This window comes from Notothenia rossii (assembly GCF_949606895.1).
Source record: "Notothenia rossii genome assembly, chromosome: 2".
Classification (NCBI taxonomy): domain Eukaryota; kingdom Metazoa; phylum Chordata; class Actinopteri; order Perciformes; family Nototheniidae; genus Notothenia; species Notothenia rossii.
The window spans coordinates 74194745-74207118 of NC_136904.1; the positions used below are offsets into that span (position 1 = coordinate 74194745).

The 12374-nt window shown below is 38.3% G+C and overlaps 1 protein-coding gene across 1 annotated transcript; it reads left to right on the plus strand.

Moving 5' to 3' along the window:
• Positions 1-4153: 4153 nt before the first annotated feature.
• Positions 4154-11176, plus strand: LOC307029218 (pyridoxal kinase-like). The gene is made up of 11 exons (XM_079664976.1): positions 4154-4430; positions 5543-5597; positions 7001-7105; positions 7376-7459; positions 7876-7910; positions 8058-8143; positions 8365-8410; positions 8496-8607; positions 9021-9157; positions 9261-9327; positions 9740-11176. Exons 1-11 carry the CDS (start codon positions 4350-4352, stop codon positions 9865-9867), a joined length of 936 nt encoding a protein of 311 aa, XP_079521102.1. The 5' UTR covers positions 4154-4349; the 3' UTR covers positions 9868-11176.
• The last annotated feature ends 1198 nt before the right edge of the window (positions 11177-12374 follow it).

A 12374-nucleotide genomic window follows, 5' to 3' on the forward strand; every position in this document is an offset into this window, starting at 1 on the left:
AATGTAGCTACTGTAGCTCCATGAAGCATGCACACATTTCCCTCTGGGACAAAAAAGACTAATCCAAAAACTAATCTAACCTTTCAGAAGTAACGGTTACAATTACTGCATAATTATGAATTAGGAAAAGTACATTTCAATTGTTAATATTGTCTCCTTTTTCCACATTACATTTCCATCTTATTAGGAAAGATTAAATGTTTTTTAATTGAATTTGGCCAAATAATATTCATCAAAATAGCTTTAATGTATTAATACCACAGTGCAATTACAAAAATGTTTTTCATAATGATCACACAGTTGTGACCGTACGCCTACTCCTTTTTGGTAGGAGATGCACTTGACTTTTCAGACACCGATCAGGAATCATCCAATGAAAATGAGACCGTTGTTAAAGACATGGAGCAGCATGTACCAGGCCAAGACCCTGTATCAGATGGAGCAGACAATAACTTAAACACTGTCATTGAAGAAGAGAGTGTTGCTGAAGATGCCAAGCAGACCCGTCCACACCATGAAGAAGAAACAGATGATGATGATAATGATGATGATGTTATCATAGACCCAAACTACAATCCATCCTCTGATGAGTCCTCTGTCCGTGAAAATGAAGACAGTCTGGCAGCAACTTCAGAACATTATGGTCCTCATCTAGAGGTTGTGTATGAAAACAATACGGTCAAAAGGAAACAACATAAATACCTCAGCCCAGAAACATGGAAGCAAAATGAATCCAGGAAGAAACGTCTCAAAGAAATGGCATAGAAGGCCAAAGGTGGCAAAGAAATAGCTGCAAAGGCTATGGGCCTTCCCTGCAATTCGAAGTTCTGTCAACGAGTCACGACTCGAGACTGTCAATCCATTACATAAGAGTAGAGGCAGTGAATATTTCAGAAAGTTTGGTCAACGGACAACTGGGAAGAACATACGTCAACACTTTGGTCACAAAGGATGCCTTGAAAGAAAGAAAGTTGGTGAGGGATCCAGGCGCAGTTCATAATTTTCCTACCAACTGAAACTTCAGGATGGAACGAATCTTAAAGCGTGCGAAGCTTTTTTTCTTCTACACTTGGTATCCCTGAAAGAACCATTACCCTGGCTGAACAAAGACACCATCGACCATGACGAACAAGTGGCAGACTACATCTCCACCTAAGAGTGGCAAAAATGCAAAGCTGGAAACTGCTGTCACAGATTTCCTTAAGGACTGGTTGAAGGATCTGCCCACTGTTGATTCGCACTACTGCAGAAGCACAGCGACCTACAAAGACAATAAGTTCCTTCACCAAGGCACAACCATCTCCCAACTACATCGGGAATATCAACAGGCAGCTGCAACTGCTGAAGTTGATGCTCTGCCAATCAAGGAGAGGAAGTTTCAGGACCTTCAGTCCATGAAACACGTCATGCCCGTCGAGTGCCTGTCTATGCTGCCCCTGAACGCCTCGTTGGAGATTTTTCTTTTTCCATTTTTTTCTTCCTGAGTATAGTGATGTAATCTTACCCAGGTCCAAATGGACCAATCCGTGGAGCTTCTCACACACACACACACACACACACACACACACACACACACACACTCACTCACTCACTCACTCAAGCTTTGTCTTTTCTCAGCCGCAATACTCCGCGGAGTTTCGCCAGCACACTCAGCCGCAGCTGTGTGGATCTCCACTCACAGTTCGCCACACACTCACGTGTGTGTGCTCAGGCTGAGTTCGGGCTGAGTTTCGCCGTGTCTCGCTGTCTTGCAGACCCCACGCAGCAACCAGGAAACGACACCAGTAATCCAGCTCACACTGTCGGCTCCTCGAGTCTCAAAGGGCGGAGCAGCGAGCCCTGCAACGTCTCGCCAACACGGCACCCAAACCCCACGCAGCATTCTCATCTGTTTCTCATTTCTGGTTGCTAACAAACGCCATTGTAACACATAATCACACATCAGAGCACAGTGGGCTCATAGGGGGGGGGGGGGGCAGGAGCTCCAACAAGGCGTGTAGGACAGAGAGTGAATACGCATACTATACAGAGATGCTGTGTGAGAAAACCAATGTGAGTTTGGAACATTGAACAATGTAAATCTACTCTATTAGACCTCAACAATGGAATTATGATCAGTAGAAATGGCCATGAAATGGGACCTTTAAATGGAAAAGGGTTAGCTGCAATTCAAAACACAGCAAAGAAGAGCTGGAGGGAGTAGTGAGGAGAGGCACATGCCTCCTCAGCGTTTGATTTACTTGCCTTTTGTTTTATTTAGCTAAGAGTGATTTAAGTTGTACCTTTTGAGTTTGCTATATTGAATTAAATGACCAACCCAAACTGCCCTCTGAGTCTCTGTGCTCTTCTAGCATGTTAAACTGTTAGTGGCTGACCCAGCCCCATGGTCTGTCACAGTAATGCAGAAAAGAGAAGTGCACTGTTTTGCCTAACTCACTTACTCCAGAAGTAATAAGGCCTAAGTCAGGTTTAAAATTGCCTAAGTCACAACAACATGTTCGTAAATTGGCCTAAATCATCTAATCCTCTTATTTTACACAATTGACAGACAGTGTTATTTGTATGTCAATAGTCATATATTGTCATAACCTTTTTGTGTGAAATAATTACTATATATATCATATATTCTATATTTGGTTCAGTTTTTTCAGTTCTTTGAAAAACTTTCAAATATGACTTAGGCCATTAGTTTAAGAAGGTGACGATATTTAACAACCCAATACAATATATTATTTCTTCATTGATTTAACTTACTATACCCAATTCATGCCATTGTACTTTGTATTTTTTCAGTTTAAAATGAGTACAATGTTACTCTGCACAACTTCAGTCGAGCTTCTCCAGACCTTCCTTATCAATGATCCACAAGAAAAGTCTTCTCTGTGCAATTGCTACATGTGTATGTCAGCGATGATTAGCTCAGCGTTCAGATCATCCACCTGGCTCCCCTCTCCTCTATCTGGCCTCTGTGCTTCTCCAGTCAGGGCCTCTGTGCTTTGTGGTCTGCTCAGTAGATCCTTTAACGGCATCTTTTTTTTTTTTATTATCTGAAACTCTGCCTCCACCCCGTCACCCTGAACCCCAATCAGCCAGAACAGCAGGTTTTTAAAAACGGTCATAACCTAAATACCTCTCTGTGATATGTTATTAAAATATAAATATAAAAAGTATCCTATCTTGTAATATTGAGATTGTGCTTTTGATCCACAACTTAATTCTCAGCTCTCTTGTGCCCTCTAGTGGTAACCAACATACTTACCTATATTTACTTGATTTTGGATCATAAACGGTTGTCCAAATGGATTAAGATAAGGCGTCAGGCATGAGAGAATAAACTATCCCTCAGTGTATCTTACATTTGGCTCCACACATTAATGAATAATTAATTGTTCTTCTTCTTCCAAAGTCGCGGCCACAAACACAATAGGCACTATATATTCTACTGCTGTGTATTTGTATTGATGCAGATTGAAACATATCTATTTTTTTTTCAATTATTGAAAACATTTTTATATCCAACTTTTTGGTGGAATTTTCAGTAAATAAATGTCTTTGTGTTCTGAAAATGCTATACATGAATTAACAGAGGGGGAATTTCATTATAACCATCACACAATCAGACAAATAAATTAATCAATCATTAGTTTTTGTATTGTAAGCTCTCATACACGCATGCTGAGATGATTCAAAGCTCTTATAAGACATTATTTAATTTACCATAACACATACAAATTATTAAATATAGCTCACAACATTTTTAAATACTAAATACTATTCTAATGTTTATCTAAACCTAATATGAGGCTTTAACTTAAGTTGAATTGTTATGTACTTATACTTTAAATTAAATGAGTATCTATGTTTAATGTTATTTTATACTTTAACTTAGGCTAAATGTACTATGAATGCAAATTGTGCTTTTTACTTCACTACATACTTTTAATATTAAGTATTTTCACACTGCATTATTTCTACTGTTATTTGAGTACAATACCTAAATACCTCTTTCACCACTTCACTGAATATTGTTTAAATATAAAATTGCAAAGCTATCGTGTATCATCAATTTACTGAAGCTGAAGTTACCGTGATTTTGGTAGGAGGCTAGTGTCTCCCACATTCGTCAGGAGCCATTGAATGCAACCGTTTAGGTGTCTTTGTAGCTGCCTGAAGAAAAACTAAATGTCACTGGCAGCACCGTCGCTTCTGTCCTTCAATGCTGGAGTTATTGCTCACATGCTTAGTGTCCGCGTGTTAGAACCTGTGCACATTTTTAATGCAGCTTTAGGATTCATCACGTCTCTTGTCTCTGTACGTTTTTTTTAAACGCAGCCTGTGTTATTGCGGTAATGGAGTGTCGTGTGCTGTCCATTCAGAGTCATGTTGTCAGGGGATACGTTGGGAACAAGTCGGCAACATTCCCGTTGCAGGTAAGAACCGGATCTATCATCCTGTATCATACGTCTCAGCCTGGCAAACAAAACAGAGAAAACTGCCCTAAACATGGAAATTAAATTATATAGGAAGTGCATTTCTTATAGAGCGTGACTTCCTGCTTTGGGGTTAACAGTCTTGCGTTCATTAAAAACAATATCCGAAACATTTCCTGCCCTTTCAAACTACATAGGCTAGGCCTTTTTAAAATGTTTAGAGTTTACACTCCTAGACTTAAAGAAACATTCCTGTTTAGTAAAATACTGAATGTCTATTAATTGAATTTAAAAAAAACTGACGTCCTGTGACTATATCCTGTGTAATATCAATTGTTAAATTATAGTACATAGCATTGTTGCCAGTTATCTGCTCCTTACAAAACATAGTGTGTAGCTACACGTAACAAACAGTACAGCCGTATATAAGCTATGGCTACAAACCATAGACTTTGTAAAGTGATAACTTTTCAAGATAAGGAGGCGTGTGGTGCAATGGGTTGAGCGTTGGAGTTCGGATCAGGGGCTCACAGGTTCAAGCCCCACGGCAGTAAGCATGTCGTTGTGTCCACGCACGGGCAAGACACTTCACCCCAAATTGCTCCTTTGGGGATTGCCCACAGTATTGAGTATAAGTCGCTTTGGATAAAAGCGTCTAACAAGTGACATGTAATGTAATAACGTTGAAGCTTGTCTAGAGATGTTTTTTGTGTATTTATTTTTAATGTCCCAGATGACAGTGTGGAGTTTTTAAATGTTTAAAATGATGGTAGTAATATGTGTTACCTCATCGTACCAATAAATTGTATTTATACTCAACTTTCAGAAATAACTTTACATTGTAATTGGACATTTTGAAAAGCACATTGAAGTCCTGCATTTCAATATGATTTCCCACCCTCGAGAAGAATGTCTGAGACTCACAACACTTACACAATGAATAACCGTTGTAAGCCATGTTAATTATCAAGTGTCCTCAAACATGCCAAGACAATGATCACAACAAAAACATTGGGATGCCAAAGAAATTCAGCATGGTGTTCCCACAGCACAGTGACATTCAGATGTCATTGTTGTCTGTTTTAACAGCTGTTTTATTTCTCTTTTCTCAGGTGCTGGGCTTTGAAGTGGACTCTATCAACTCTGTGCAGTTCTCCAATCACACAGGTTGGCTTTTAGATTTCCTAGTGTGGGAAAATAACTGATGCTGTTTCACTCAGTATGTGGATTCAGCTTTTATCTTTGAATTGAAATAGCAATAATAATCAATTATCTTTGAGATTTTGTAATGTTATTACTGATGAAAAACTAGAAAGGGGATGCTTTAATTGTTGAGTCAAAAACGATTAGGTTGTGATGCATGTGGTGTCATACTGTGTCTGACAGGACCTTCGTACAGACTTTGACCACAATTGTATTGAATTTTCATCTTGTCCTCTAGCAGCACTCAAACAAAGACACGCAAAAGGAGTTAATCACTGTTCAAAGCTCATGTTCTTTGCCTGTTTGCGTAACGTTGGATAAGCTTCGTATGCATTCTTTAGTCCCACTCAGTGAAACATTATCTGTTTGGCTTTAGAGGAGGGGTCTCTGTCCATCTGTTTTAAGTAAATATGTATGTTCTTTCCCATCCTTTCCGTTAATGTTTATTGTTTTTTACTTTAGATCTTTATCTCTGGCTGGTTGTATTTTCGGAAGTTAAAATATAATAACCAACAGCGCTATCGTTATTCCACATACAACTAGCGCAAAATATAATAAAAACGTAATGTCTTATAACTTTTTGTTAGAAACACCTGTAGAGAGGATAGGTTTATAATCTTGGCTTCAGGTGCCAAAGCATGTGAAGAATGTGCCTTCACCACAGGGGCAGGAGACCTTTCCACCACGTTACATCAATAAAAACCTCTACTTTTAGTGAAAGTAGACTGTTTAGTTTTGAGTACATTAACACCAATTATATTTCAAGTATACAACACTAGTATATGTAGACAACTTTAATATTCAGAAACGTTAACTCTTATCACTCAACACTTTGCCATCAAAGCACATGCCTCGACTTTACCTCCAGCTTTCTGTTAAGCCCTCACCGGAGGGGGGGCTCTCTCTCGCTGGCTGAGGGTCAGGTTTGGCCTCTGTGTAACAGTATAAAGAATAAACCAAAGTGTGTTTGTGTGTGCGTTCATTCTTTATCCAATCATTTGCAGTCTGCACAACTTTCGAGGGTTTATTCTAGGTCAGTGTTGAAAGAGGGACAAAGAAAGGGGGAAAGTGGCAGCCAGGATACAGGCATCCCATTCAGTCCGTGTGGAGGCCACGGTTTGGCCCTGGACACCACAGAGGAGAGGAACCTTAGAAGAGGGATTGGGGGGGGGCGGGTTGGAAGACGAAAGCAAGGAGGGGGAACACCGTTTGATGGCACAGCAGGGCTAATACAAAATCTTTTTTTTATTTAGTGCGTGCCATAGTTCCCCACGGATCCTCACAAAGTCTTAAAAGTATTTTCCAAATGTCAATGCCTTTCAAATGTCACGTCATTTTAAACCTCCATTCTCCTTCTTGAATCCTAGGCTACGCCCATTGGAAAGGTCAAGTTCTGACAGCGGATGAGCTAAATGTGCTGTATGAGGGCATTAAGCTCAACAAGGTGAACCGCTATGACTACATCCTTACAGGTGAGGCTATGCTTTGGAAGCATGGCAACATGGTGCTTTAGCAACGACATGTTTTGACAGCTTTGGTTTGCCCTTTATTAGAAAAGGTATGTTTTCCACTAAGTTCTTGATATGTAAACAACATGTTCCCGACTGACACAATACATCTGACCATTAGTTTGCTATTGATAAATTGGTTAGCATGAAAAATATTCAGTGTACTTAACAGTAGCTGCAAAGTATCACAGTCTAACAGTGGGTCATTGTCTTCATCACACGTTCATCTCCAAGGTTACAGCAGAGACACGTCCTTCCTGATGACGGTTGTTGACATCATTCAGGAGCTGAAGAAGGCCAATCCCAGCCTGGTATATGGTGAGTAAACATTGTTACTTTGTTTACATTTCAAATTGAAATAAGGAATATTGCTTTGCTGACTCAATCATTGAATGGACAGAAACAATTGTATTCATAGATCAATCGTCACAATTAAGCCTGCTATTTTAGCTTCTCTTTTGCTGCTTTCCTTTGTATTGAATAATGAATTAATAATTGATAACATGACTTTCGGTTTGAACTTTTCACTGATTTCTGATGTTCTACTGACTAAACTTTTGATTTATTCATCAATAAAATAATTTTAAATTAGGCTTAATTCATTAGGAAAATTAGCGTCAGTTCTTGACATACAGCCTTTTTGTTCAAGTGTAAAGAAATTAAAGCCCTAGCAGAGTGTAACCGTTGTCCTCAACGCAGGCACAAAGTTTAACCTAAATTTGTATTTTTCACAGTTTGTGATCCTGTTATGGGAGACCAGGGGGCTATGGTAAGCATCTTACCATCATTTCCCGTTTTCTTTGTCCAAACTATCCAGTTGATGAGAGTTTCTTTACTCTGCACTCTTTTATTTTTATTTTCACCGTAAGTTTGTCCATATTCGTAATTGTTTTATTGTTTTTGATGTCTGTATCAGTACGTTCCAGAGTACCTGCTGCCTGTCTACAGGGACAATGTGGTGCCTTTGGCTGACATCCTCACCCCCAACCAGTTTGAAGCAGAGTGAGTGCACTTCCAGTCATCATAAACTAAATGTATAGTACGCAAACCCACATACTAGAAATTAATAGAAAAACCTCCATCCACAAGCTGTATACATGAATTAGGAAATAATACTAATAGCCTTATTAGCTGGCTTATAGGGAGAAACATTAAATTAGTCATTGATCATTATCTGATGCAGGTAAATACTCATCTAAAACAGCTGCCAATATTTTACACAGGCTATTAACCGGGAGAAAAATCACCACAGAAGAAGATGCTGTTGAGGTTAGCATCATTATATTTCTCGCTATTTAGTTAAGTTTTTTAAATCAATAATGGTTGAGGAAATGGGACCCCTCCTATTCTCCAGGTGATGGATTTGCTTCATAAAATGGGACCAGAGACTGTCGTCCTCACCAGCACAGACCTGCCCTCCAGACATGGGGACCAGTTCCTGGTGGCCCTCGGGAGCCAAAAGATAGGTAAAATGACTTACCAAATGAGTTTTAGTGATTCTTGGTTCATATATATTGTGTTGGTACGTTATGTTCGACCTTAGTCTTTTCTTTTAGCTAAAAATGTATTCTTTTAAATAGTGGGATGGTGGTTTACTTCAACTTCTTGTGGTATAAGCATTACAACAACAGTTGAAAGGAAAGACTAAATTTGTAAAATGATCCAAGGTAAAAAAACTATTTTTCTTTGGTATTGAAATTGTTTTCCACCTATATAAATGTTATGTTATATATGTTTAAAAAATCTTGCTAATCAGGGCTTCCATAGTGTTCCCCCCCCCACTGGCTGTTATGATATCAATATCCTGCGTGTCTCCAATTTCCCCCAGGGAACAAATAAAGTATTTCTGTTTCTAACTTCTGATTCTGGATCACTTTAGTGAAACCAGATGGGGCCGTCACCAGTCAGATAATCTGCATGGACATTCCCAAAGTGGATGCTGTATTTGTGGGGACAGGAGACCTGTTTGCTGCCTTGTTGCTGGCCTGGACTCACCACCACCCCAAAGACCTGAAGGTCAGTGGCACATTAAACTTTTCAATCTATCTAGGCTAATTATGTTGCTAGATTCCTTAATAAACTGACACAAATGTGATTGTCTTCCTTCTGTTATTCACAGGCTGCCTGTGAAAAGACTGTTTCGGTCATGCACCATGTCATAAAGAGGACCATAACCTATGCTAACGGTAGGTTTTATGTGTGTTTTGATTTTCTTTTTTCTTTATGTTTAGTCATATACTGAACCTAAAGGACACTTATTTGCTCCCTTCTGCTGTTAGGACTATATTTGCACAATCAATAGTAACATTTCAACCAGTAGTGTGCACTATGTAGACGCCACCAGCATTTTCTCCAAAAAAATGTGTTGACACAGTTTATGAAATTACTTCACATCGTTTGCCATCTCAAAGATTTGCTTTTGATATTGTTGGGTTTCGAGTTAAAGTAAATATCATGGCATACAAAGTTGTCATAACTGTTGCTCTTAACTGTATGTAAAGCATTCACTGAGACAAGACTCTGTGACTACGAAATTGAAAAGTGAGCCAGTCAATAAAAACCTTGTGCTTTCTTTTCATCTGCTGTTCTCTATTCCAGAGATGGCTGGCCCTGGGAAAAGGCCCAGTCCGGCACAACTGGAGCTGAGAATGGTTCAGAGCAAAGCCGACATTGAGAATCCTGCCATTGTTGTGGAAGCTAAGGTTTTACAAAAGTATTCACACTGAATACCGTAACGTTGTCGTAAAAAAAATCAAATTTAGCTGGTTAACAACCGGCTTCAAATCTGGGCCGTCCTCCAGACACATGTAGGAATTTCACATCAAAAACTGGTTCGTGTCTCTGCCTTACAGAATCTCTAAGGGAGTACAATATGTTTTCATGAGTGGGTTCAGCAGGATATGTTGTATGTACATTCTGCTCACAAACACAGTAGAATCACTGCCATATACATCCGTCCTATGGCCTGTGTCGACATCATCTGCCATTCAAAACAAATGACGACATTAGCCAATGATGTTTAGGTTTAAAGATAGTGTTAGTGTACTTGAATCATCACCAAAATTGTGAAAATGATCTATTCTTTTAAATTCTTTATCTATAAAATAACTCATCTGAATTAAGCTGTAAAGATGCTTGACTATGCCTTTTACTTGTATGGATCAAAAGTGAGGACTAGTCACTTGTACTTAAAGTGTGTTGCTCACAAGGCATTATAAGCACATCCATAAACTATTTATGATATATTTAAAACATTACTGTTTAAGCCAGAAACAGCACATGATGCAAAAGTAAACAGCTTCCGGTGAAAAGTAATAATTTCTTAATGATGTCGGATTCACAGAGAATTTAAGTGCATAGGGAGTTTTCTGAATGTTTATAATAAAACATGTGAATCAATGCATGCAGTGTGCTTATAATGCCTTTGTGTGTTTTATTATGCACTTAAACTAAGTGTTATCCACTTATACATGTAGATCTAATGCATTATAAGTGTTGAAATGTTAATTGTGAGTCCAACAACATTTCAAATCATCTTATGCAATCAATGTGTGGTCTATACAGTTTATTTACCAATTAGTTTTATTTCAAATGTAGTTTAACGATAATCATGAAAATAGTTGATGTCTAAAATAGTTATTTTACTGAATATTCTGAAAATGTTTTTCACCTCCTTTTTTAATTATGCATTGATGTCTTGAACTAGCAGATGTAATACATGTTAGATCCATGTCTTAAGCATCTCAAATTGAGGTATTTGCACAGATAATCTTTAATATATTTACTAATGATCATCGTATTCATTTTTGACTGTTGTCATATCTCACTTAAAGAGTCGGTATGAAAGACCATGCTGTAAAAATTGCCTTAACAGGGTTTAGAATAACAACATTGGTTGTGAATGTTTTTGTGTACCAATGTAATAGTGGATCCTCACACATAATATTAGAAAGTCAAGTGCCAAGCATTGAGCTGCTGCTCTGAAAGACAACAATACAAGAAGAGAAATAATAAATGATTCATATTTTACTGAAACTGTGTATTGATTTTATTTCTATTGGCTTATCTTTTATAAATAGGTTGCAAGATGAGTCTTAATTATGTGATGTTAGTTGTTTTTACTGAAACTTTTTCTTTTAGATCTATCAATGTAACTCTGGGCAAAAGAGCAAAAATAAAGCCAAAGTGTTCACTTGAGGTTGGTCCATTTACTGTCAAGTAAAAAAGGAGTGATAACAGGATGGGATCAAATTGAAAAACACATTTGCCTGGCACACAAAATAAACTAGACATGCTGTTTGTAAAATGCTTTAGACCGCAGAAGTACAAAATTGTACTTCAGAAAAAACGAAAAAGGTTGATTCAAAAAGGCATTCAAAATAAAGCTTATTTGATTGCATTTCATATTCATGTATTAAAAATCTCACTAGATGCTTTTAATATGGAAGAAATAAGGAAATGAAGCAAAAATGTATAAGGAAGGCAAACAAGTCAGCTTCCAAGTGCTTGCTATACTACAGTGTGATTAAACCCAGGTGACGGCTCCATTTTGCCAGCACTAATCCACAGTATGAATAGCAAGGGATTAACCCAAATAACCAGACAGGCCAATATGTCTGCCTGATGGCAAACTGGAAGCAGTAAGCAAGAATAACCTGGCTGAGAAACTTGTGAAAGAGCAGGGATGATTTGTTATAGTGACTGGTTCACATTACATTAGAATCCAGCAAGATAGGATGCCATATGTTACCAACAGACATGCCAGATTTGTCACACTAAAGGCCTCCGGTTTATGTGTGCAAGTTTCTGATCCCTCAGCTTGTCCCACTTACAACTCGTGCTGCAGCTATGCAAACACACCAGCAGAGGGCTAAAGAGGTCTAAAGTTGACCCACCATGCACTCACACACAGGGAGGGAAATTACTTTAATTACATGTCATTGGCTGTGAAAGGTTATGAGCCAAAGGTCAGCAAAAAGGGAATACCTTGTGCACCATTACAAATGCATCGACATGACTTTTTTATTAATGAAGAAAAACCCAATAAAGGCCCAATACATTTCCTTTTTTGTTTCCCATAACAACAAACTCTGCCACAGGTTATGGGTGACTGACATTAGGCTTAATCCAATGTACAGTGTTTGGGAGTCATTTAAGAATATTAACTACAACTTGCAGTAGCTTGCTGGTAGTTCAACAACATTAATATTTGCATAGGTATTCAAATCAAAAG